The 27,834-nt window shown below is 42.0% G+C and overlaps 1 protein-coding gene across 1 annotated transcript in view; it reads right to left on the bottom strand.

Moving 5' to 3' along the window:
* LOC134357440 (dynein axonemal heavy chain 8-like) overlaps window positions 1-27,834 on the bottom strand; it is a 1,088,497-nt gene that overhangs the window by 306,971 nt on the left and 753,692 nt on the right. Inside the window, exon 56 of the mRNA XM_063069028.1 lies at window positions 14,661-14,783. Coding sequence (XP_062925098.1) covers window positions 14,661-14,783 — 123 coding nt within the window. The remainder of the gene's footprint in view (window positions 1-14,660; window positions 14,784-27,834) is intronic.

The raw sequence follows: 27,834 nt of genomic DNA, 5'->3' as shown, positions 1-27,834 counted from the left end.
ACTCACTTCTCTTTCCTCACACCCTTCAACAACTGGCACACTACTAGTGTCTTCTAAAGTGAAGACATGCAAAATACTCACTTAATTCATCTGCCATCTCCTTGTCCTCCATTATTATTTCTCTGGCCTCACTCTCATCTCTAATTTTTTATTTACATACTTGAAAAAACTTTTACTATCCACTTTGATATTGTTTGCTAGCTTGCTTTCATATTCCATCTTTTCCCTCTTAATGATTCTTTTAGTTGCTCTCTGTAGGTTTTTAAAAGTTTCCCAACCCTCTATCTTCCCACTAATTTCTTCTTTGTTGTAAGCCCTTTTTTGCTCTTACATTAACTTTGACTTCTCTTGTCAGCCTCAGTTGTACTATTTTGCCATTTGAGCATTTCTTTGTTTTTGGAATACATCTATCCTGCACCTTCCTCATTTTTCCCAGAAACTCATATTATTGCTGTTCTGTTGACATCCCTGCCAGTATCTCCTTCCAATTTACTTTGGCCAACTCCTCTCTCATACCACTGTAAATTCCTTTACCCAACTGAAACACTGCTACGTCAGACTTTACTTTCTCCCTATCAAATTTCAAGTTGAACTCAATCATACTGTGACCAATGCCTCCTGAGGGTTCTTTTACCTTAAGCTCCCTAATCGCCTCCAGTTCATTACATAACACCCAATCCAGTATAGCTGATCTTCTAGTTGGCTCAATGACAAACTGCTCTAAAAATCCATCTTGTAGGCATTCAACAAACTCCCTCCCTTGCAATCCATTACCATCCTGATTTTACCAATCAACCTGCATGTTGATATCTCCCAGAACTTTCATAACATTGCCTGTTTGACATGCCTTTTCCATTTCCCATTGTAATCTATGGTCCACATCCCAACTACTGTTGGGTGGCCTGTATATAACCGCCATCAGGGTCCTTTTACCCTTGCAGTTTCTTAACTCAACCTACAAGGATTCAACACTTTCTGATCCTGTCACATCTTTCTACTGATTTGATCCCATTCTTTACCAGAAAAGCCATGCCAACCACTCTGCCTACCTTCCTATCCCTTTGATACAATGTGTAACCTTGGACATTTAGCTCCCAACTACAATCACCCTTTGGCCACGACTTAGTGATGGCCACAACATCATACCAGACAATCTGTAATAGTGCAACAAGATCATTCACCTTATTTCTTATACTCCATGCATTGAGATATAACACATTGAGTACTGTATTTGCTACCCTTTTCGATTCTGCATCCCTAATGCACTGGCTACAATTTTGTCCTATCAGTTGCCTGCCCTTCCTGGCAGTCAGACTGCTTTTTTAACATCTGTCCTATCCTGAGTCCCTTCACTCTGGTTCGCAACCCCCTGCCAGATTAGCTTAAACCATCCCAACAGCTCTAACAAACCCACCTGTGAGAATATTGGTCCCCTTTGGGTTCAAGTGCATCCCACCACTTTTGTACAGGTCATACCTCCCCCAGAAGAGATCTCAATGATCCAAGAACCTGAAGCCCTGCTCCCTGCATCAGCTTCTCAGCCACCTATTAAGCTGCCAAACCAACACATACAAAATGTTGGAGGAACTCAGCAGGCCAGGCAGCATCTTTGCAAAAAAGTACAGTTGATGTTTTGGGCTGAGACCCTTCGGCAGAATTGGAGAAAAAAAGCTGAGGAGTAGATTTAAAAGGTGGGGGGGGGGGGGAGACTCACTGGACACAGGCAGCAATCCAGAAATTGCTACCCTGGAGGTCCTGTTTCTCAGCTTCCTGCCTAGCTCTCTGAATTCTCTTTTCAGGATCCCTTTGCTTTATCTTCCTATGTCATTGGTACCAATATGTACCAAGACATTTGGCTGCTCTCTCTCCCTCTCCAAAATGCTGTGGACATGATCCAAGACGTCTCTGACCCTGGCACCTGGGAGGCAACATACCATTCCGGTTTTCCATTCACGTCCACAAAATCTCCTGTCTGTTTCCCTGACTATTGAGTTCTCCATCACTACTGCTCCCCTCTTTTTCTTTCCCTTCTGCACGACAGACCCACGCTCAGTGCCAGTAACCTGGATTCCGTGGCATCCCCAGGAGGTCATCCTCCACGACAGAATCCAAAGTGGTATACTTATTATTGAGGGGAATGGCCACAGGGGTTTTCTGCACTAACTGCCTATTTACATTTCCATTTTTTTTGACAGTCCCCAGCTACTCGTCTCCTGCAACTTAGGGGTGACTAGTTCCCTGTAACTCTGATCGATTATCTCCTCACTCTATTGTACAAGCCAAACGTTATCCAGCTGCTACTCCAGATTCCTAACACAGTCTTCCAGGAGCTGCAGCTGGGTGCACTTCACGTAGATGTAGTTCCTTGGGGAGACTCTGGATCTCCCAGGACTCACAACATCCGGCATGAAGAACACACAATGGCCATTTACTACACTAGGTATTGTAAGAGGAAATAAAAACCAAACCTCAACAGAAACTCACCTAGAACCAATGCCTCCTTTGAGCCAAAGCCTGACACTCCTATTCTCACTACTGGCCTACTTCCAACAATGGCCACCCCGCTTGTCCCTTTTGTACTTTTAAACAAGTGTCGTCGATCTGCAAGAAACCTTGTCACTGTGTGCTGCTCCCACCATTGATTGGGCTGTTGGAATGAGCCCAAACCCCCGTGAAGCTTTCCTTTTAACAAGCATCGCCAACCTGCGAGAAACCTTGTCACTGCGTGCTGCTCCTGCGCTGAAGAACTATTTATTTATTTAGAGATACAGCGTTGAATAGGATAATCCACACCAGGGGTGCGTGAAAAGAGCTACTTTCTAATCAAGGTGGCAATTGAGATTTTGAAGTGACCAATCAGCAAGCCGCAGTGCGCAAAAAGAACTATCTTTCAGATAGGTCTGTGTTCAAGGTTCAAAAAAGCAGAGCTTCGAGCCAGTTTTCTCTGAGATGGACAATCCACACCAGGGGCGCGTGAAGAGCGCTACTTTTAAAATAAAAATCAGGGCAGCAACTGAGATTTTGAAGGCAGAGTTTCGCGGGAGATTTCCTGATTTGAGGAGTGACAAATCAGTAAGAGGGATTCATTAGAAAGGTCGAACAAGAATAATTCAAGTGCAAATGGAGCGGCCATTCTTTTGGAGTGGCTTTGGCTCATCAGGCTTAGGTGAAGTCAGGTTTGGATGAGGTACATTGTCTTGTAAGTTGTTTACTTTCTTTCTTTCTCTCTCTCTCTCTCTCTCCCTCTCTCCCTCTCTCCCTCCTTCTCTCTCTCTCTCTCCCTCCTCCTCTCCCCCACCCTTATTTGTTAGGGAATAGTAGATTAGTGAGAATGGCTCCGGGGGCAGTGTTTTGTACTCTGTGTGGGATGTAGGAAGTCTGGGAGACCTCCAGTCTCAGATAAACACATCCGCACCAGGTGCACCGAACTGCAGCACAATGACCGTCGACTCACATGGGAGAATAAGGAGGTGATAGACAGAAGCTACAGGGAAGTAATCACCCCTAGGATGCAGGAGACAGGAGAAGGAAGGGAAATGCACAGCCAATGCTGAGTACACCTGCGGCCATTCCCTTCAATAATAAGTATATCACTTTAGATATTATTGAGGGAAACAATCTACTGGGGGGGGGGGCGGGGGGGAGGGGAGCCACAGTGACCGGGTCTCTGGCACTGGGTCTGGTACTGTGGCTCAGTAGAGTACAGAGGTAAAGAGGACTGCAGTGTTGATAGGAGATTCCTTTGTCAGAGGACCAGAGATGAGGTTCTGTGGGAGTGATCGAGATATCCATATGGTATGTTGTCTCCCTGGTGCCAGGATCAGGGATGTCTCAGATCCGATCCATGGCATTCTCAAGGGTGAGGGTGAGCAGCCAGAAGTCTTAGTGCATATTGGCACCAATGTCATGGGTAGACAAGGTGATAGGCCCTGAAGAGAGATTTTAGGGAGCTAGGAAGAAAGCTGAGAAACAGGACCTCCAGTGTAGTAATCTATGGATCGCTGCCTGTGCCACGTGCCAATGAGGGTAAGAATAGAATGATTTGGCAGGTGAATGCATGGCTGAGGAACTGGGACAAGAGTTCAGTTTATGGAACATCAGGATTTCTTCTGGGGAAGATATGACCAGTATAAAAGAGATAAGTTACACCTGAACCTGAGGGGGTCCAATATCTTTGCAGGCAGGCTGGTTAAAGTTGTTTGGGTGGGTTTAAACTAATTTGGCAGGGGGATGGGAACTGGCGTGAAAGTGCTGAAGACGAAGTAGTTGGTTTACAAACAGAAGCAATGTACAGTGAGACTCCTAGCAAGGGGAGGCTGATAATAGGGAAAAATTGCAGTCAACAGGATGAGATGCAACGTAAAAGGCAGAGAAAAATCGAAAAGGATGAATACTGGACTGAAGGCGTTATATTTGAATGTACACAGTATATGAATAAGGTTGATGAACTTGTAGCACAGCTGCAGATTGGCATGTATGATGTATTAGACATCATTGAGTCATGGCTGAAAGAAGATTATAGCTGGGAGCTCAGTGTCCAAGGATACAAATTATCTTGAAAGGACAGGCAGGAAGGCAGAGGGCAGTGTTGCTCTGTTGGTAAAAAATGAAATCAAATCATTAGAAAGAGGTGGCATAGGGTAGGAAGCTGTTGAATCATTGCAAATAGAGCTAACGAACTGCAGGGGTAAAAAGACATTGATGGGAGTTATATACAGATCCCCAAACAGTAGTAAGGATGTGGTCTACAAGTTACAACAGGAGATAGAAAATGCATGTCAAAAGGGCAATGTTTCAATGGTCATGGGGGATTTCAATTTGCAGATAGATTGGAAAAATCAGGTTAGTGCTGGACCCCAAGAGGGGGAATTTCTAGCATGTTTGCAAGATGGCATTTTAGAGCAACTCGTGGTTGACCTCTCTTGAGTATCAGCTGTTCTGGACTGGGTGTTGTGCAATGATCCAGAATTGATTAGGCAATTTAAGGTAAAACACCCCTTAGGGGCAAGTGATCATAATATGATTGAATTCACTCTGAATTTAGAGGAGAAGATAAGGTCAGATGTATTCAGCATTACAGTGGAGTAAGGGGAATTACAGGGGCATGAGAGAGGAGTTGGTCAGAATTGGTTGGAAAAGAACACTGACAGGGATGATGGCAGTGCAGCAATGGCTGGAATTTCTGGAAGCAATTAGGAAGGCACAGGATATGTACATCCTAAAGAGGAAGATGTATTTTAAAGGAAAGTTGACACAAACGTGGCTAACAAGAGAATTCAAAGCAAACATAAAAGCCAAAGAGAGGGCATATGATAGAGAAAAAATTAGCGTGAATTTAGAGGCTTGGGAAGCTTTCATATACCAACAGAAGGCAACTAAAAAAAAGTCATTAAGAAAGTAAGAATGGTATACAGAAGTAAGCTAGCCAATAATATTAAAGAGATACCAGAAGTTTCCTCAAACACATAAAGTATAAAGGAGAGGTGAGAGTGGATATTGGGCAGCTGGAAAATGATGTTACATAGGTAGTAGTGGGGGACGAGGAAATGGCAGACAAACTGAATAAGTATTTTGCATCAGTCTTCACTGTGGAAGACACCAGCAGTATGGTGGAAGTTCCAGGTGTCAGGGATCATGAGGTGTGTGATGTTATCATTACCAGGGAGAAGGTGCTTGGGAAACTGAAAGTTCTGAAGGTAGCTAAGTCATCTAGACCAGACGGTGTACACCCCAGGGTTCTAAAAGAGGTGGGTGAAGAGATTGTGGAGGCAGTAGTAATGATCTTTCAAGACTAATTAGATTCTGGAATGGTTCTGGAAGACTGGAAAATTGCAAATGTCACTTCACTCTTCAAGAAGGGAGAGAGGCAGAAGAAAGGAAACTATAGGCCAGTTAGTCTGACTTCAGTGGTTGGGAAGATGTTGGAGTCAATTATTAAGGATGAGGTTTCAGGGTATCTGGAGGCACATGATAAAATAGGTCATAGTCAGAACAGTTTCCTCAAGGGAAAATCTTGCCTGCCAAATCTGTTGGAATTCTTTGAAGGAATAAGAAGCAGGATAAACAGAGGAGAATCAGTTGATGTTGTGTACTTGGATTTTCAAAAGGCCTTTGACAAGGTGCTGCACGAGGCTGTTTAACAAGCTAACAGCCCATGGTATTATAGGGAAGATTCTAGCATGGATAAAACAGTGGCTGACTGGCAGGAAGCAAAAAGTGAGAATAAAGGGAATCCTTTCTGGCTGGCTGCCGGTAACTAGTGGTGTTTCACAGGAGTCACCTGTTGGGACTGATTCTTTTTACCTATATGTCAATGTTTTGGATGATGAAATTGATGGCTTTGTTGCGAAGTTTGTTGGAGGGGCATATAGTTTTCAGGAAGTAGAGAGGCTACAGAAGGACCTAGACAGATTGGTAGAATGGGCAAATAAGTGGCAGATGGAATATAGTGTCAGGAATTGTATGGTCATGCACTTTGGTAGAAGAAATGAAAGGGTTGACTGTTTTCTAAATGGAGAGAAAATACAAAAAACCGAGGCACAAAGAGACTTGGGAGTTCTTGTGCAGAATTCCCTAAAGGTTAATTTGCAGGTTCAGTCCGTGGTGAAGAAGGCAAATGCAATGTTAGCATTCATTTCAAGAGGACTAGATTTTAAAAGCAAGGATGTAATGTTGACACTTTATAAAGCACTGATAGGCCTCACTTGGAGTATTGTGAGCAGTTTTGGGCCCCTTATCTTGGAAAGGATGTGCTGAAGCTGGAGAGGGTTCAAAGGAGGTTCACAAAAATGATACCAGGTTTGATCAGCTTGTCGTACGAAGAGTGTTTGATGGCCCTGGGGCTGTATTCACTAGAATTCAGAAGAATGAGGGGTGACCTCATTGAAACCTATTGAATGGTGAAAGGTCTTAATGGAGTGGATGTGGAGAGGATGTTTCTTTCCTCTGGTGGGAGAGTCTTAGACCAGTAGAGACAGCCTCAGAATAGCAGGGGGTCCTTTTAGAACGGAGATGAGGAGGAATTTCTTTAGCCGGAGAATGGTGAATCTGTGGAATTCTTTGCCACAGGCAGCTATGGAGGTCAAGTCTTTATGTATACTTAAGGCAGAGCCTGATAGATTTTTGATTGGTTAGGGTATGAAGAAATACAGGGAGAAGGCAGGAGATTGGAGCTGAGTGGAAAAATGGATCAGCCATGATGAAATGGCAGAGCAGACTCGACAGGCCAAATGACATAATTCTGCTCTTATGTCTTGTGGTCTTCCAGCCATTTGAGCCACGTGCCCAGCAACTTGCAACAACCCCCGATTTAACCCTTACCTAATCACGAGACAATTTACAATGACCAATTGCCCTATTAATCAGTAAGTCTTTGGACTGTGGGAGGAAACTGCAGCACCCGGAGAAAACACACGTATTCTACAGGGAGAATGTACAACTTTCTTACAGAAGTCACAGGGATTGAACCCCAAACTCTGATGCCACAAGCTGTAACAGCGTCATGCTATTACACTAGTACCACCCCTCTCTCACATACAATGAGTTGGAGATCAGCCTCCAAACGTACACATGGTATGTATACTATTAACACCAAGGTAGAACCATTTCCTATTGGTCTGGTTCCTATTGATCAATTTCCTATTGATTTGAAACAGCGGACCTGAGGCAGTGGGGCCTGCACCTGAGAGCAAGGAATGAGCTGATGTGTGACCGATTTAAGCGCAGGGCCAGATTGAAAAGGTCAGGGTGTTGGGGCTAGAGGAGAAGGATGGGCCAGGGCCTAGCTCATTGCTCTGCGACGTTTACTCGTCTCTGCACTGTACTGAGGCTGTGGCCTGCAACTAACAGGCTTCTGAATTGGCTGTGATTTGCCTTGTGGCAATGAACTCACTTTCATGAACTTCAGTTCTGAATGTTACTTGCTTACTTTTTATTGCACATTGGGTGTTTGACAGTTTTCTTTTTTAATGGATTCTGTTGGGTTTCTTAATTTTGTGGTTGCCTGTAAGGAGACAAATCTTGTATATAGGATACATACTTTGATAATAAATGTACTTTGCAGTTTAATTTAGCTCTGCTCCAGAGGGTAAGCTTGTTGGATGTGTATTGCAGTGGTGCACCAGGAAAGACTAGGAAACATATAGCTCATAGCTTTGACAGACTGTACTGAGACTGGATGTGTTGGGAACCCATTCATTAAAATCACAACATGTACATTGTCATGTTGACATGGATTTCTAAGGCCAGCTACATTTAAGAAACATATTCCCTCAAACGATAGTCAATAGTTTTTATGAGGTGAAAAGAGACAATGTTGTTCACTGCATTTTCTTGTGCTTGCCTAATGTGCCTTTCATGTCCAATGTGCCTCTAGATCAGAGGTTGCCAACCTTTTTTATGCCATGGACCCCTACCATTAACCGAGTGGTTCATGGACCTCAGGTTGGGAACCCCGGTCCAGATGGACGAAGTTCACACTATGAATTAGAGAACAAGTCTCAGCTACTCAAAGGAAATAGTTGAGAAAAATCCTTGTTATGAAGTTCCCTGTAGAATACAATGAGGAAATATTGCTGCAGTTACCATATTTGGATTCATTTCTTGAAAATGGTCAGCCTATGTGCCACTGTGGCCCCCTGGCATTTTCCTTGTAAGATGTAAAAAATGGAAGATGTGAATGTGTAAAGTTCTTCTCTGCTGTGCTTTAGGGTTGGCTTCTGCCCCTGAAGCTGTGCTGCTTTTCAAATGATATAGTATGTGACCTTTTCATCTTTATATTTTGGCCTACAGTGAGACTGGACAGGATTGTTTGCTGTAAGGTGGAATCAAGGACAAAACCTTAGTTGAGAGGTCTTTCAGAATGCTCCTTCCAGAGAATGTTGACTACCAAATTAGTCTTACTATATTCTCTTCAGTTCTTGGTTTTTAGTTACAAGGAGAAATAGATAGGTTGGGGTGGCTCTCACTGGAGTTCAGTAAAAGGTGACTATAAGATGTTTATAAAATTATGAGGGACATAGTTAGGGGAAATAGTCATAGTTTTTGGCCAAGAGTAGCGGGGTTCAAAACCTGAGGCAGTAGATTTAGGGTGAGAGGAGAAATATTTAAAGGTGATCTGAGGAGTAAGTTTTTAAACAATAGTTGGGGGCATATGGAACAAGCTGTCAGAGCAGGTGGTAGAAACAGATACAATCACAACATTTAAGAAACATTTGGATAGAAAAGGAACAGAGGGATATGGGCCAAATGCAGGAAAATGGGATTAGTATATTTTGGTCAGCATGGATGAGTTGGTATTGACTCTATGACTTAGTTCTCAGTAATCTTGTGCTTAGGTGATGTTCTTTTCAGGCTGAAGAATTCATATATAGTATGTCATACTTTATTAGCTTGTTGCTAAATATTTTGTGCCTTTTCCTCCCCCCATTTATTTTATAGACAATAATAGTTTTGCTGCATTTAATCCTTTGGATGCCTATTGAGCTATTCACACCAACTGCTGGAGGAGCTCAGCAGGCCAGGCAGCATCTATGGAAAAGGGTAAACAGTCAATGTTTCCGGCACGGCTCTTCATCAGGACTGGAAAAGAAGGGACAAGGAGTCATACTAAGAAGGTGAGGAGAGGAAGAAGTACAAGCTGACAAGTAATAGGTGAAACCTGGAGAGGAGGAGGGGGTGAAGTAAAGAGCTGAGAAATTGATTTGTGAAAGAGATAAAGGACTGGGGGAGAGAGATTCTGATTGGAGAGAACCATGGCTTTTCATCCAGAAAAATGCTATTCCCTTCTCTCATTTACTCCATCTCTGCCCCATCTGCTCTCAGGATGAGGCTTTTCATTCCAGAGCAGCTGCCCTCACCTGCATCACTTCCATTTCGTGTTAATCTGCCCTCAACCTATCCTCCTGCTGCCACACCAGAGATAGGGTTCGTCTTATCCTCATTGTCCACTCCATTATGCACATCTTTCCCTTCCTCCACCCCCATTTTCTGCTTTCCGCAGGGATCGCTCCCTATGTGACTCCCTTGTCCATTCATCCCTCCCCACTGATCTCCCTCCTGGTACTTATCCTAGCAAGCAGAACAAGTGCTGCACCTGCCCCTACACATCTTCCCACACTAATCAGTCCTTCCAGGTGAAGTGACACTTCACCTGCAAGTCTGTTGGGGTCATCTACTGTAGCCTGTGCTCCCGGTGTGGGAATGCTCCTGTATATCGGTGAGACCCAACATAGATTGGGAGACCATTTCATCAAACAACTTTGCTTCATCCACCACAAAAAGTGGAATTCCCAGTGGCCACCCATTTCAATTCTACTTCCCATTCCCATATGTCAGTCCATGGCCTCTTCTACTGCCACGATAAGGCCATACTCAGGTTGGAGGAGCAACACCTTATATTCCGTCTGTGTAGCCTCCAACCTGATGGCATGAATATGATTTTATGATCCTTTCGATAATTGCCCACCGCCCGCCCCCTTCACCATTCTCCATTCCTATTTCCCTCTCTCACCTTTTCTCCTTAACTGCCCAACACCTCCCTCTGGTGCTCCTCCTTCTTCCCTTTCTTTCATGGTCTTCTGTCCTCTCCTTTCAGATTCTTCTTTCTCCAGCCTTTTACCTCTTTCACAGTTGACTTTGCAGCTCTTTATTTCACCCCTCCCCTCTCCTGGTTTCACCTATTACCCATCACCATGTACTTCTTCCTCCCATCACCTTCTAGTCTGACTCTTTCCTCCTTTCTTTCCAGTCCGAAATGTCAACTGCCCTTTTCCATAGATGCTGCCTGGCCTGCTGAGTTCCTCCAGCATTTTGTGTGTGTTGCTCTGGATTTCCAGCATTTGCAGCTTTTTTCCTGTTGAGCTGTTTCTCATTCCTTTAATCATGGTGTAATTTTCTTTCTAAGAATGTCTTGTACTTATGATGAAATAGATTATGAGGACACGCAGTCCTCTTTTATTGTCATTTAGTAATGCATGCATTAAGAGATGATACATTATTCCTCCGGTGTGATATCACAAAACACAGGACAGACCAAGACTGAAAAAAACTAACAAACCCACATAATTATAACATATAGTTACAACGGTGCAACAATACCATAACTTGATGAAGAACAGACCATGGCACAGTAAAAAGTTCAAAGTCTCTCGAATGTCCCACATCTCACGCAGATGGGAGAAGGAAGAAAACTCTCCCTGCCATGTCCGACCACAGTCCGACTCTGAGTCGTCTGAAAACTTCGAGCCTCCGATTGGCCCTCCGACACCGAGTACCGAGTGCCATCTCTATCCGAACGATTCAACCTCAATCTCGGTCACCATCAGCAGGCAAAGGCGGGGATTTTGGGGCCTACCCTCCGGAGATTCTCGATCGCGCAGTAACAACAGCAGTGAACGGACATTTCAGAAATTTCTCCAGATGTTCCTCTGTGCTTTCACGTCCGTCTCCATCAAATCAGAATCGTCCATGGCCCCTATTTAACAGAGACGATATCATTTTCATCGGAGAGTTGCGCGCGTGTGGCGCACTGATATCTTCTCTTCCTGCTTATATTCCTGGAAGTTCTGATTATTCTCATCAAAATCTGGGAGAGACACCAAGAGTCTCTTCACAGGTTCTAATTATGGTGGATTTACTGCATTTCCTGTCATGTAGAGGTCATGAGGCAGTCTGTGAGGCACCATTTAAAGAGTTTTCTCTGCAGGATCCTCGAGATGTGAGGCAATGAAGCAGCAAGGTCATGGGCCTATGTAGATTACAGAAGAGGAGGTGTTTGCTGTCTTGAGGCAAATGAGGGTAAATAAATCACCAGAGCTTGACAAGACATTCCCTCAGATCCTGTGGCAGTCTAGTGCAGAAATTGCAAGGACCCTAGCAGAGATACTTAATACATCCTTTGCCATGGACGAACTGCCGGAGGGTTGTTAATGTTGTTCCGTTGTTTAAGAAAGGCTGCAAGAAAAAGCTGTGAAATTATAGGCCGGTGAGCCTGATACCAGTAGTAGGTAAGTTATTGGAAGGCATTCTAAGGGACTGGATATGTAAGTATCTAAGACTAGATTATATAGGCATCTGTTAGTCTCATGAGACCATGGATTTGTGCCTTGGAAGGTTTCCAGGGTGCAGGTCTGGGCAATGTTGTATGGAAGACCAGCAGTTGCCCATGCTGCAAGTCTCCCCTCTCCACGCCATCGATGTTGTCCAAGGGAAGGGCATTAGGACTCATACAGCTTGGCACCAGTGTTGTCGCAGAGCAATGTGTGGTTAAGTGCCTTGCTCAAGGACACACACGCTGCCTCAGCCAAGGCTCGAACTAGCAACCTTCAAATTACTAGACGAATGCCTTAATCACTTGGCCATGTGCCAACACACAAGACTAGATATATATATAAAATCTACCTTAGGGCTGATTAGGGATAGTAAACATGGCTTTGTGCATGGTACATCGTGTCTAATCAATCTTAGAATTTTTCGAGGAAGTTACCAGGAAACTTGATAAAGGCAAGGCAGTAGATATTGTCTACATTTACTTTAGCAAGGCCTTTGACAAGGTCCCACATGGAAGGTTGATCAAGAAGGTTCAGTCATTTGGCATTCAAGATGAGGTAGTAAATTAGATTAGACACTGGCTTTGTGGGAGAAGCCAGAGAGTGGTTGTAGATGGTTGCCTCTCTGACTGGAGGCCTATGACTAGTGGTGTGCTGCTGGGTTCATTGTTTGTCATCTAGATCAGTGATCTGGATGATAATGTGGTAAACTGGATTAGCAAGTTTGTAGATGTCACCAAGATTGGGGGTGTAATGGACATCAAGGAATACTACCAAAGCTTGCAGCAGGATCTGGACCAGCTGGAAAAATGGAAGATGGAATTTAATGCATACAAGTGTGAGGTGTTCCATGTTGAGAGGACCAACCAGAGTAGGTCTTATATGGTGACAGCAGGGCACTGAGGAGTGCAGCAGAAGGATTTGGGAATACAGATCCATAATTCCTTGAAAGTGGTGTCACAGGTAGATAGGGTCGTAAATAAAGCTTTTGCCACATTAACCTTCATAGATCAAGGCATTGAGTACAGGAGTTGGGATATTATGTTGAAGTTGCATAAGATGTTGGTGAGGTCTAATTTGGAATATTGGGTGCAGTTGTGGTTATCTACCTACAAGAAAGATGTAAATAAGATTGAAAACTGTAAAGGATGTTATTGGAACTTGAGGACTTGAATTATAGGGCAAGGATGAATACATTATGACTTTATTCCTTAGAATGTAGAAGATAAGGGGAAATTTGATAGAAGTATACAAAATTATGAGGGGTATTAATAAGGTAAATGCAAGTGGGTTTTTCCCCCCACTGAGGTTGGCTGAGACTGCAACTAGAGGTCATTGGTTAAGGGTGAAAGGTAAAATGTTTAGGGGAACACGAGGGGGAACTTCTTCACTCAGACAGTGGTAAGAGTATGAAATGAGCTGCCAAGTGCAAATGGTAGATGCGAGGTCCATTTCTACACAAGAGAAAACTGAATAAGGCCGCCAGAATTAGAGCAGAATAGGCCATTTGGCCCATCGAGTCAGTTCCACCATCCAATCAAGGCTGATCCTTTTTTTCCCCTTCCCCTCAACCCCGTTTCCCGGCCTTCTCCCCAAAACCTTTGATACTATGTCCAATCAAGAACCTATCAACCTCTGTCTTAAATACACCCGACGACCTGGCCTCCACAGCTGCAGGTGGCAACAAATACTCCATGGGTACATGGATGGGAGGGGTATGAAGGGCTATAGTTCAAGTGCAGGTTCATGGGACTAGGCAGATTAATGGTTTGGCATGAACTAGATGGGCTAAAGGGCCTGTTTCTGTGCTGTAGTGTTCTATGACTCTGAGATCTTTATCACTGATTTTGTAGCAGCGTTTCAGTTCCTGATGGCATTCAAGGACCAATTTGAAGGAAATAACAAAACAGATTGAGCAGTAGTCAGGCCAACCAGTCATAAATAATGTGGACATCTTTGAAGTCTTTCACTTGGTATAAGTATTATACTGTCTGGCATTGTTCATGGCATAGTCTCTCTAACAATGTAGGTAGAGTATTATCTGCAACGAGGGCGGGGGGGGGCAGGGTTTCATCAAGATTACAGTTGATATTGAGAACAATATATGAAAAGTCATACCACACAGCTCACCAAGATCTTAAATGTATATTTACGCTTGCATATTAAACTTCATATCCCAGAAGTGTCTTGTATTGTTTGTGATCATTGAAGAAATTAATACATTGCTTAATTAGAGAAACATACAATTTATGACCAATTAAATACACGTTTAGACCATTCTCTATACCAGATTTAAATAAGCAGTAAATAATTTATGGGCTTTCATAAACAAAATCTTGCCGCAACGGTAGAATACAAGCGGGCCTAAACATGGCTCAGATTCACTTAAGGATCCAATGCTCATTGTGGGGGCATCTTCACTGAGGAAAAGAAGTAGGCATTTTAAAATGTCTGATATTGAATTTGCCATCTTCAAAGAGCATGTGAAAGAGACTTATAACCCAAAAATATATGCAAATATATTTGCCATATTAGAGACCAGAGACCATCTGGTAAATAAGTAAAACAGATAAGGGCCATGGTTAAAATATGTCAATTAATTACTAATTTTACCTGATCTCCCCATTCATTAATAATTGGCATGTTGATATCATCAATAAATATCGTCATTTTCCGTCCACTTGGAGGTCCATAGGTACTTCCTACACGTTTCTCCACATAACTTTCAACAGTTCTCTACAAAGATATATACACACATTCACACTTATATTTAGCAACTGACAATCAAATGCCATTTTAAAAGGTTGCAGTCTATAAATTAATAGACAGTATTCAATATTAAATATTAATTTCTCTTCATCACTCAAGAAATTATGCATTTTGTTCCATCCATCTATTTTAAAAGTGGTGTTAGATCTCCACAACTTTAGATCCAGAGGCAGAAATCTGATTACTTTATTACTTTCAATTTTTCTTTCCTTCTGACCCTTACACAGAACATAGGATAGCACAGCAAAGAACAGTACAGCATAGTACAGGTAATTCGGCTCACAATGTTCTGTTGACATTTGAAGATCAATCTAATACTTCCCTCTTGTACAGCCCTCTATTTTCCTTTCATCCATTTGCTTATCTAAGAATTCCTAATGCACACATCTCTACCACTATCCCTAGCAGTTTGTTCCATGCATTTACCACAATGTAGAAACCTATCCCTGACAACCCCACTATATTTTCCTCCAATGTCTTAAGATTATGCTAATGTTGACTATTTCCATTCTGGGAAAAAGTCTCTCTGTCTACCCAATCTATGCCTCTTATCATCTTTACAGCTCTATTAAATCACCTCTTATCACTCCAAAGAGAAAAACCTACGCTCGCTCAACATATCCTCTTAAGACACGTTCTCCAAACCAGGTAGTATCCCAGTACATTTACTCTGCACCCTCACTAAAGCTTCCACCTCCTTCCTATAATGAGGCCATCAGAACACACCACTAAGTGAGGACTAACCAGAGTTTTAGAGCTGTGGCTCTTGAATTTAATCTACTGATTAATGAAGCCCAACACACCATATGCCTTCTTAGCCACCTTATTAACTTGCACAGCAACTTTGAGGACTCTATGGAGGTGGACTCCAAGATCCCTTTCTTCTTCCACACTAAGAATCTTGGCATTAACACAGTTCTCTGCTTTCAAGTTTGACCTACAAAGTGTATCACTTCACTCTTTTCTGGATTGACTCCATCTGCCATTTCTCAGCCTAGGTCTGCAAGTTCTCAGTGTTACATTGTAACCTACAAAACCTTCTAAACTATCCACAACTTGTGTCATCTGCAGACTTATTAACCCACCATTCCACTTCCTCATCCAAGTCATTTATAAAAATCATAAAGAGCTGAGGTTCCAGACAGATCTCTGTGGAACACCCTGTGGGTGCCCTGGATCCCATGCCTCCTGACTTTCAGAATGAGTTTACCATGGGGAACGTTATTGAAGACTTACTAAAATCCATATATACCACATCCACTGTTCTACTTCAATTTGTTTTGTCACTTCCTCAAAGAATTCAGTCAGGCTCATGAGGCATGACCTACCCTTCTCAAAGCCACACTGACTATCTATAATCAGACTATGCTTCTCCAAATGCTCATAAATCCTGTATCTAAGGATCCTCTCCAATAGTTTGCCCCCACTGAAGTAAGACTCACTGGTGTATCATTCCCAAGATTGTCCTTATTACCTTTCTTGAGCAAAGGATTAACATTTGCCACCTTCCAATCTTCTGGTACTACTTCTGTGACCAGTGGGACACAAAGATCATCAAAGGCGCAGCAATCTCTTCCCCCATTTCCTGTAGCAACATGGGGTATATCCCATGTGGCCCCAAGGACTTATGATCCTAATGTTTTTCAAAAGTTCCAGCTTATCTCCTTTCTTAATGTCAACATGTTCCAGTACATCAGCCTGTTCTATGCTATAGTCACATTTGTCAAGACTCTTTCTGTAATGAGAGAGCTATGGATGGTGATGAACCCAAGTGCAGAGTAGGGTCTAGACACAAATGAAATCAAAGGTGAAATCCCAAACAGAAGACTAAGAAGTGGAACTCCTATGACTGAGCACTGAGGGCTCAGCATGAAGCCCTAAGTACAGACTTCCCATGAAGGAATGTGGCAGGCAATAATTGGCAGTCTGAGTCTTAAAGGGATAGTGGCAGTTAACCATACTCCAGGGAAATGGAGCACCGAAACTTGGATGCCTGCCTCTGCTCAGTCGGGACAATGACAGAACTTCCTTCCCCTTCCTATGGCCAGCTACTGATGGCCCAACGTGATCAGGATGGTGCTTGCGAAAATCCTCTATCATGGTAGGGTCCAGAATGTCCTGCGAAGGAATCCAGCTTCTTTCTTCTGGGCCACATCCCTTCCAATCCATGAGGTACTGTCTTTTACCTCAAACAATGTGAGTGTCCAAAAGTCGTCGGACTGTGTAGGTGGATTGTACCTCAACAATTCTGGGAGGTGGAGGAGGTTTGGGAACCAAAGCCGAGAGGCTGTCACTCAAGGGCTTGAGGTGGGATAAATGGAATGTGGGGAGTTGGAGACGATAGGTTATTAGGTTGGCATGTCACAGGATTCTGAATGGACCGATGTAACGAGGGGCCAATTTTCTGGATTCAACCCACATGGAGAGATCTCTAGTTGAGAGCCAGACCTGTTGACCAGGACGAAGTGCTGGTCTGCCTTCTCCAGCAGATAGCCTTGTTGTTGCTGCAAATTGGCCAACAACATCTCTCTTGCCTTAACCCATTTCTGATGACATCTCCGAACCAGTTGTTCTGCTGATGGAACACCCGCATCTGCTTCTTGTTCCAGGAACAGCAGAGAATGGTATCCAAATTGGCATTTGATAGGGGCCATCCCGATAGACGAATGCTGAAGTGTGTTGTGCGCAAGGTCTGCCCAGACCAGGTTGTTATTCCAGGTGGAAGCTTTCCCGAGGCTAGACATTGGAGTGTTCTCTCTAGGTCCCAGTTGACTCCTCTGTTTGCCCATGGGTCCGCAGATGGAACCTAGACGACAGAGTGGCAGAGGCCCCAGTCAGCTCACAAAACGCCCTCCAAAACCAAGAGGCAAACTGGGGACTACGGTCAGAGATGATCTCCTGGGGGGACGTCACATGATGACGTGGCGTAGAAGAACAGGGAGCAATGGCGGCGGTAGCGGTCCCTGGGAAGAAGATGCCGGAATTGCGCATGCACAAAGAAGTTGGCATGTGCAAATCGATACAACTCAAACTACAAGAACTGACGGTCACTGCAAGTGAAAGTAACTCAGAGTCAAAATTGGATTCCGCAGAGAATACAGATGAAGAAGAGGAGGAAGAACTGGAAGAGACTGGAAGTAAAGGATGCGATGGAGACATAAGAGAGGCTTTATTGCAAGTAACGACTGAACTAAGAAAATTAAGAACAGAGCTTAGAGACATGGAGATATGCTATGATAAAGCTATGAAAAGACAGGACAAAATGGATAAGAAACTTCAAAAGTTGGAAAGAACAATGGAGCATATTAACGATAGAGTGGAAAAAACAGAAAATGATGTGCTTGTCTGGAACACGGAAAGAAATTGACTCTTGGAGAAAGTGGACGTGTTGGAAAATTTTAGTAGATGAAATAATATTGAGATTGTTGGTCTTAAAGAAGGTATAGAGGGAGACAATCCAATAGAATTTTTTCAAAGATGGATCCCAGAAACTATGGAGAAGAATTAATCTTAAAGAAAGAGACTATTTATTCTATTCTACTAGACACAAAACTTATTCAAGGATAGATCTTTTCCTATTATCAATGCATATTCAATACAGAGTGAAAAATATGGAATATAAAGCAAGAATATTGTCAGATCATTCTCCTCTATTAATGACAATAATAATGACTGATAAGGAAGAAGTGGCTTATAGTTGGAGATTTAATTCAACATTATTAAAACGTCAAGATTTTTGTGATTTTATGAAAAAGAAGATCCAATTTTTTTGGATACAAACTCTGATTCAGTGGATGATAAATTTATACTATGGGATGTGATGAAAGCATATTTGAGGGGTCAGATAATAAGCTATATGTCTAAAATTAAGAAATATATGGCAGAACTAGATCAATTGGAAAAAGAGATTACAAAATTAGAAAAAGAATCTCAAAGACATATAACAGAAGAAAAACGAAGGCAACTCGTCAATAAGAAGTTACAATATAATACGCTTCAGACATACAGAATGGAAAAAGCAATCATAAGAACTAAGCAAAGGTATTATGAGTTAGGTGAGAGAGCACATAAAATTCTTGCTTGGAAGTTGAAAACAGAACAAGCTTCCAAGATGATAAATGCAATTAGAACAAGTGCAAATAAAATTACTTATAAACCTTTAGAAATTAATGAAACCTTCAAAAGTTTCTATTCTGAATTATATCAATCAGAATCACAAAATGATGTTAATGAGATAGAAAGGTTTTTACCACAAGTAACTCTTCCATAATTGAATTCGGAAGAACAGAAGGGATTAGATATGCCTTTTACATTAAAAGAGGTTGAAGAAGCTTAAAGATCACTCCAAAGTAATAAATCTCAAGGAGAAGATGGTTTTCCACCTGAATTTTATAAAAAGTTTAAAGATTTATTATTTCCTCCCTTTATGGAGTTAATACGTCAAGCAGAAAAAATACATAAACTCCCAGAATCTTTTTCAACAGCGATTGTAATAATATTGCCAAAAAAAAAGACAGAGATCCTTTAAAACCAGCATCATACAGGCCCATTTCTTTGTTGAACACGGATTATAAAATAATAGCAAAAATTTTATCGAATAGATTATCTAAATATTTACCAAAATTAATACATATGGATCAAACAGGATTTATTAAAAATAGACAATTGGCAGATAATGTAACTCGGCTACTCAGTATAATTCATTTGGCACAAAAAAGGGAGGAGATGAGTATAGTAGTGGCCTTGGATGCAGAAAAAGCATTTGATAGATTGGAATGGGATTTTTTATTTAAAGTATTAGAAAACTATGGGTTAGGGACATCTTTTATAAACTGGATTAAAACTTTAAATACTAACCCTAATGCTAAAGTAGTGACAAATACTCAAATTTCAACACCATTCCAGTTAAAAAGGTCAACTAGACAAGGTTGTCCATTATCACCTGCTTTATTTGTACTGGCAATAGAGCCATTAGCAGAACTAATTAGAATTGATCCAGATATTATGGGTTTTAGAGTTAATCAGGAGGAATATAAAATTAATCTTTTTGCTGATGATGTTTTGATTTACTTAACAAACCCACAGAATTCGTTACATAAATTATCTTCTAGATTGGATGAATATGGGAAAGTATCAGGGTATAAAATAAATTGGGATAAAAGTGAAATTTTACCTCTTACTAAAGGAGACTATAGCCAATGTCGATTAGCAACCCAATTTATATGGCCGGTAAATGGTATAAAGTATTTAGCTATAAGACTTGATGATGATGTAAAGAATTTATATAAATTTAATTATTTACCACTATTGAAAAAAGATCTTGACAAATGGATGATACTACCAATAACATCAGTGGGTAGAGTCAATGTTGTAAAAATGAATATATTTCCTAGACTACATTATTAGTTTCAAACATTACCAATACAATTGCCACAGAAATTTTTTCAAGAGTTAAATAAATGTGTGAGAAAATTTCTTTGGAAAGGTAAGATGTCAAGAATATCATTGGAAAAATTGACATGTAAATTTGAGTTAGGAGGGTTACAACTTCCAAACTTTAAGAATTATTATAAAGCAAATCAACTTAGATTTATTGCATCTTTCTTCGATGATCGAAAACCGGCTTGGATTAGAATAGAATTAGATAAGATAGGAGAAAATATACCTGAAGATTTTATATATAAATGGGAATCTAAATGGATACGGGAAAAGAAAGAATCCCCTATATTAAAACATTTGATTGATCTATGGAATAAGATAAATGTTGATAATGAAATAAAGAAATCTTTATTAGCAAGGAGACCTTTGTTCCAAAACAGACTTATTCCTTTTACAATGGATAATCAACTTTTATATAATTGGTACCAAAAAGGGATTAGATCTATAGGAGACTGTCATGAACGAGGTATATTGATGTCATTTGAACAACTAAAGAATAAATACAAAATATCAAATAACACTTTCTTTTGTTACCTTCAATTAAGGGCCTACTTAAAAGGCAAACTGGGTCAAACAATGTTTTTGCCAAAACCCAATGAAATTGAAATTTTAATTCAAAAAGGAAAAATTAAAAAATTTATTTCTTGTATGTATAATTTGATTCAAAAACAGACAATTAAACAAGGAATCCACAAGTCAAAACAAAAATGGGAAACGGATCTGAATATCAATATTGATGACACTAGTTGGTCAAGACTGTGTCTTGACAGTATGACAAATACAATAAACGTTCGACTTAGATTAGTACAATATAATTTTTTACACCAATTATATATCACACCACAAAAAATAAATGGATTAAATTCAAATTTATCTGATCAATGCTTTCGGTGTAATCAAGAAATTGGTACTTTCTTACATTCTACTTGGTCTTGTTCTAAAATTCAACCTTTTTGGATAAATTTAAGAGTCTTATTGGAACAAATTACTGGAACTCAACTTCCACATAACCCTGTATTATTTCTATTAGGTGATATTGAAGGGATAAAACTGAAACTTAATTTGAATAAGTATCAGAAAGAATTCATAAAAATTGCATTGGCAGTAGCTAAGAAGGCTATAGCAGTTACTTGGAAATCCGATTCGTATTTAAGTATGAATCGTTGGAACAATGAAATGGCTAGTTCTATTCCACTTGAAAAAATTACTTATAATTTAAAAGATAAATATGAAACATTTTTGAATATTTGGCGCCCTTATTTACAAAAGATAGGATGGTATATTTAGTTGTTCCCATGATAAAGATCTTGGTCCCTTGGGGAAAGTAATAAATAAATATAATAAATTTATTTTGAATCCCATGGAGCATGTGGAAACCTTCCAATATCCAGGCAGTTCTTTTTTTTCTTCTTTCTTTCTTTCTTTTTTTTTCAGGTAGGAGTATATATCGGGGGGAAAGGTTAAGGGGAGGGGGGAAGGTAGACATTATCTTTTCTTGTATTCACTTTGAAAACTCAATAAAAATTATGTTAAAAAAAGAGATGATCTCCTGGGAGAAAACATGAATCTTGAAGATGTGTTGTAACATGAGCTTGGCGGTCTCTGAAGCCGATAGTAGTTTGGGAAGAGGTACAAAGTGGTAGGCCTTGGAGAACTGGTCTACCACGACTGTGATTACTGTATTACCCTGAGAAGTCGGAAGGCCACTGACACAGTGATTTCTATGGACTTTATGTGAGACCAAGGGTGAGTAAAAATGGGGAGAGGGTGAAGCAAACCTTGTGACTGTGCTCGGGGTTCTTTATTTCACGTGCAGACATCACATGCCAAGATATACTCTTGGACATCTGTATCACATCTGGCTATGTTTTATGACAAACTCTCGGGTGCAAGCCAGCCCAAATACTTAGCCAGGTTTGACATGTGTCCCCAGTTAAGCAACTCTGAACTAACAGAACAAAGATACATCTGTTAGGACCATTATTTGGGTTTGCCCCATGTTGTTCTTGAGCTCTGTGCACTATCAAGCCTTTGTTCCAGCGTTCTACCATTCTGGAGCTGTGAATTTTAGTTTAAGGGTTCACTTCCCTGTTAGGTGCTTCAAACTATCGAGAAAGGAAATCTGGTTTTTGATTTATCTGATACTGGGCAGCAAGTAATAAAGAAGTTGAACCTATTAAAGAATAAGGTTCAACATACCTGTCTGGAATTCAGTATCTTCATATCCCCGTTTTTGTGGTTGGGTCCTTTCCACAAACTGATGTTTGGACTCCTCCAGCCATTGCCTCCACTCCTACAGTGCCAGTTTAACGGCCAACAATTCCCGATGTCATAGTTTGATTCCGTGGGAGAAAGATGTCTTGAGTAGAAGACACAGGGATGCAATTTGTGGTCTGAGACAGGTCGTTGGGACAAGGTGGCCCTTACTGTCATCTATGATGCATCAACCTCCACCACGAAAGACAAGATCATGTCCAGTGGAGCTAGTATAGATGTGGACATGGACCTTTGTTTTAACGCCGCAAAAGCTGTCTCGGCTTTTTGGGGTCCAGCAGTTTTCTTGGTAAGGGTGGTGGAGGCGTTGCCACTGAACTGAAATTGTGGATGAACTGCCTGTAAAGGTTGGCAAAAGCTAGAAACTACTGGAGTTATTTCACGGAGGTGGATTGCGGCCAATTCTGCATAGCCTGGGTTTTCTAAATCGGAGTTTATTTGTAGATTGCCATTAGATACAACAAACCCAAGGAAGAAGACTGTGTATATATGGAATTCACTCTTTCTGAGATTGATGAATAGTTGATTCGAGAAGCCATTGTAGAACCTGCCAGACCTGCCAGGGTGTGTTCATGAGTGGACCACATGAAAATGAGTATATCATCTAGGCAGATAATAACAAAGAGGTGTAGCATCTCTCAGAGGACGTAATTGATGAAGTTGTGAAATACTGCTGGGGCATTCAATCACCTGAAAGGCATGATCCAGTATTCATAGTGTTGAATGCCGTTTTCCATTCATCTCCCTCACAAATACGGATTAGGTTGTAAGCCCTACAGAGGTACAACTTGGTAAATATTATAGCTCCCTGGAGAATCTCCAAGTCTGTGCTCATGAGAGGGAGAGGGTACTGGATTTTAACAGTGATCTTATTTAGCCCCCTATAGTCTATGCAGTCCACCATCCTTCTTAGTGACAAAGAAAACCTGGCCCCAGTGAGAGATGTAGACTATTGAATAAACTCAGATGCCAGATCTTCTTGGATGTAGTCCTTCATAGCTTTTCTCTCTGGTGCTGATAGAGAACAGAGCTGTGCATGAGGAGGGCAAGTACTCAGTAGCAGATCAATGGCATAGTCATAACATGGTGAGCCAGTATTGGTGGCCTTTTTCTTGCTGAACACCTTCAATAGGTCTGAATATTCTGGAGGCACTCTAGATGAATCAGATGAACTGGGGTTAGAGGTAGAAGATTCAACAGGTAATTTAGGAGGTATGTCAGAGGTGGTCTTGGAATTTTCTTGGAGGTATTTTGGGAGGTGACTCTGAAGATGTCTTAGGCTCTTTCTGGAGGCATTTTCTTTTCCACTGGTCTGACCAGCCCAGAACGATGTTCAAATGACTCTCAGGTTGTGGGATGACGGCCAAGGATGACCCAGAATGAGTGGCACTTCTGGAGTGCAAATCAGATGGAGCTGAATTGATTCCACATGCTGGCCAATCTTGAGCTTGAGCAGGGATGTTTGGTGGTCGATCTGCCCCGGCATCAAAGATCTCCTACCCAGTGCCGTAGCAATGAGCTGCTGGTTGAGATGCGAAAAGGGGATTTTTAATCTTCTGGCCAGTCCGAGGTCCAAAAAAATCCCTTGCTGCACTGAAGACAATTAAGGCATCCAGGGAATGTCTTTGGTCTCCCCATGAAAGTGACATGGGGAGCACCACTCTGAAGGGAGCTGAACCAGGAATGAGGCTAGCAACTGTTACAGCCCTCCCTACATTGGACAGCTTTGGAAATTTCCTGGCAGCTTGAGACAAAAGGTCCTATCATGTCTGGACTCTTCACAGTAAATGCATCATCACTCCCTCCTTTAGCTCGAGAAAGCCTCGTCCAGCCTATTTGCATTGGCTTCTCGGAGGTTGGGATTGGCAGCAATCGAGAAGGAGTCCTAGCCCAGGGAATAGAAGAAGATAGAAGATAATCAGGAGGAAGAATCTCTTCGGAATAATCCCCTTTATCTATCTCTTCCCCTTTCCATTAATCGATTATAAAGTTGAATTGCCATATCCATACGACTCGAGATCCTCCACCAGGTCATGAGCCACAAGGGCATCCTTTATCTCATCCCTCAATCCCTTATGGAATCAAGTGGTTAGTGCTTCCATATTCCAACCACTCTCTGCAGCCAAGGTATGAAACTCTATGGAATAATCAGCCACAGACCGATTCCCCTGGTGCAAGTTGAGGAGCTTTTTCATGGACCCATATCCTCCAGCAGGGTGGTACAACACCCACCTTTAAGTTTCTACAAAGAGTTCTACACTAGCACAGGCAGGTGAATCCTTCACCCAGAGTGCAGAAGCCCAGGTAAGGTTTCTTCCAGTAAGGAGCGGGATATATAGGTTACCTCACAGTGTTTCCATAGGAACTTGAATGGCTGTAACTGGAAGGCCAAGGAGCATTGTACCAGGAATCCTCAGCATACTTAGGGGTTACTGTCATACTGTTTGCTGTAGAGCCAGTAGGTACAGCCATTTCTCACGAGTACTGACAGTCTCCAGTTTGAATATGCCCACAACTGCCAGCCACTCTGGCCAAAACTGGATCCTGCCTACCAGAGTCAGAATTTTTCTGGAGAGTGGTGAGGATCTCTTGAAGCATGTTGTGTCTACCAACAGTTGCTCCCCAGTAGGCCAATTCAGTTCACAGACAGTCATACTTTGCTGGGTTCATGATGGTGCAATCATGCTGTAACAAGAGAGCTATGGATGGTGGTGAACCCAATCGCTGAGTAAGGTCTAGAATTAACTCGGACTTGAAATGCACAAGTCAATACAAATGAAATCCAAAGGCAAAATCACAAACAGTACTACCAGAAACAGAGCTCCTACAATTGAGCACTGAGAGCTCAGCACGAAGCCTTCAAGTACAGACTTTTCCATGAAGGAATGTGGCAGGCAATAACTTACAGTCTGAGTCTTGAACAGATAGTGACAGGGAAATGGTGTGCTGAAACTTGGATGCCTGCCACTGTTCAGTTAGGACCATGACATCTTTCACTGGTGAATACTGAAGCAAAGTATTCATTAAGAACCTCCCCTACCTCCACTGACTCCAGGCACATGCTTCTTCTTTTATCTCTGATCAGTTCCTCACTCCAGTCATCCTCCTGTTTTTCACATACGTGGAAACACCTTGGGATTTTCCTTAATCCTATTTGCGAAGGCCATCTCATGTCCTCTTTTGGCTCTCCCAAGTCTCTTCTTAACATTCTCCCTGACAACCTTATAACTCTCCAGAGCCCTGTCTGATTCTTGATTCCTAAACTTTAAGGACATTTCTTTCTTCCTCTTGACTAGATATTCCACATCTCTTGTCAGCAATGATTCTTTCATCTTACTGCGCTTTCCCTGCCTCAATGGGACAAACCTAATCAGATCCCAATGCTATTCTCCTTTGGTCCACGTTCCTCTCCTATTAGGTTTCTTCTTCTCCAGCCCTTGACTTTTCCCACCCATCTGGCTTCACCTATCACCTTCCAGCTAGCGTCCCTCCCCTTGATGGAATGAAGGGATAGGTAAATAGGAGGAAAAACAGAGGACAATGATCAATCACCTTGTAAGCGCCTTAGCTTACTGCTTTGGACAAGTTTGGATAAGTCAGAAAGAAGCTTTACCCAGCAACCGGTCACGTATTACTCATTGTTCTCTAAAGATAGGCAAAGGCTCAAATAAGGAATTATCTGATCTTGCAGAAGCAGCTCAAGGTACAGCTAAATATGGGAGGGATGAGGTAACGGCTAGAATGTTCTGGAGAAAAGGGGGAAGGGTCCTAATGAGGAACTGATGGGCTAGCTTTGGCTTAAAATAATTATAGCTAACTGACCAATGATTATCTTACATCTAATTGTATCTTAGCATGTGACTGAAATGATTCTAATATTGTCTAAACTTGTAATCGTAAGATTTCCTGCTACCTGATCAATGTTATAAATTGTGGAGAATTGTGTAATTCGGGGGCAGCAGTTTCTGGACTGGCTCTCTTGGGAGATCAGTCTGTAACTTCCCCCATAGCATGCTATGAGTAGAGAATAAAGGTTTGAAAAGAATTAGGTGTGTCAGTATATTTGTGGTACAATTGCTATTGCATAGGGTCCGATCGAGTACGACAATTTGGTGAGCTGAGCCCGGAGTCCAAAAACCAGGAACCTCCGTTAGACGGTGTCAGAGGTTGAATCGGTGGCGGTGACCTGAGACAGGTGGGCCTACAAGGTAAGAGTCATCTTGAACCTCTCTCATTAATTGCCCACCTTGACGATCCCTTGCTGACAAAGGTAAGGTAAGGGGTTAGAGTCCCCGAAGTATTGAGAATATTAAAGCCTGCCAGTGCTAACAAATTGGGCAGCGGATCATTGGTAGTAACCTATTACATTTATCTTTGAGTGTGTTATAGCAAATTGGTCAGCGGGTTAGTGGCAGTAACCTATTACATTTGGAGCTGGTGACCATTCCATTGGTGTAGGGGGGGCCAGGGCATGTAGCGCAGTAAATTGACCAGCACAGGGCAGAGCAGACGTCTGGCCAAACAAAGGGGAAGTGGCTCTCCTCTGCAATCTATCCGGATGCTGTAAATACGTTTTGGGGTATACTTGTGACAATTTGCCTGTCTCAGCACCCAGCCTTAGACCAGTTGTTAAGAGGGGAAATCCCCCATGCGAAGGTCAGGACCTTGAAGTGGGTGCAGAGAGACACGGCACAAGATTAACAGGGAATTGAGGTTATAGAATATAAAGTGGTAAAGCCGCACTCTGGAGTATCAGCACCCAGCCTTAGACCGGTTGTTAAGAGGGGAAATCCCCCACGCGAAGGTCAGGACCCTGAAGTGGGAGTGAGAAAAAGAGGTGGCTGACCCACCCGATTAGGGAGCATGGGGCAGACATTAGATAAGCCTGTAAATAACACGCCATTGTTTAAACTTTGTGAAGATGACAGAGAGAGAGAGAGAATGATTACCGAAGGTTATCGGCATGCCTAAATAAGAAATTGGGGAATGAAATTTGGCCTCTGGGTGGGACATGGGATTTGGATAAATGTCTAAAGGTAGAAGAAGCAATTTGGAAGCGTAATACCGGACAAAAATGAAAGGTTTTAATGTCCAATCGGAGAAAAACGGCCGAAGAATTAAATAACAGATCTAAGCAAAGTAGTTGGGAGCATAACACACATCGCAGAGGGATTAGTGTATGTGATAATGAAGGAAATTCGAAACCATGGGAGATATTAAAAGGACTGTGTGAGGATCACGATAAGAATAAGGAAGAACAGGATAGGAAAAAAAGAGATAGGTGGGCTAAGGATAGACGAAAGAA

The sequence above is a fragment of the Mobula hypostoma genome, chromosome 2, assembly GCF_963921235.1.
Source record: "Mobula hypostoma chromosome 2, sMobHyp1.1, whole genome shotgun sequence".
Lineage (NCBI taxonomy): Eukaryota > Metazoa > Chordata > Chondrichthyes > Myliobatiformes > Myliobatidae > Mobula > Mobula hypostoma.
The sequence above is the reverse complement of the archived record's forward strand: the minus strand, read 5'-3'. Positions and strand labels throughout refer to the sequence as shown.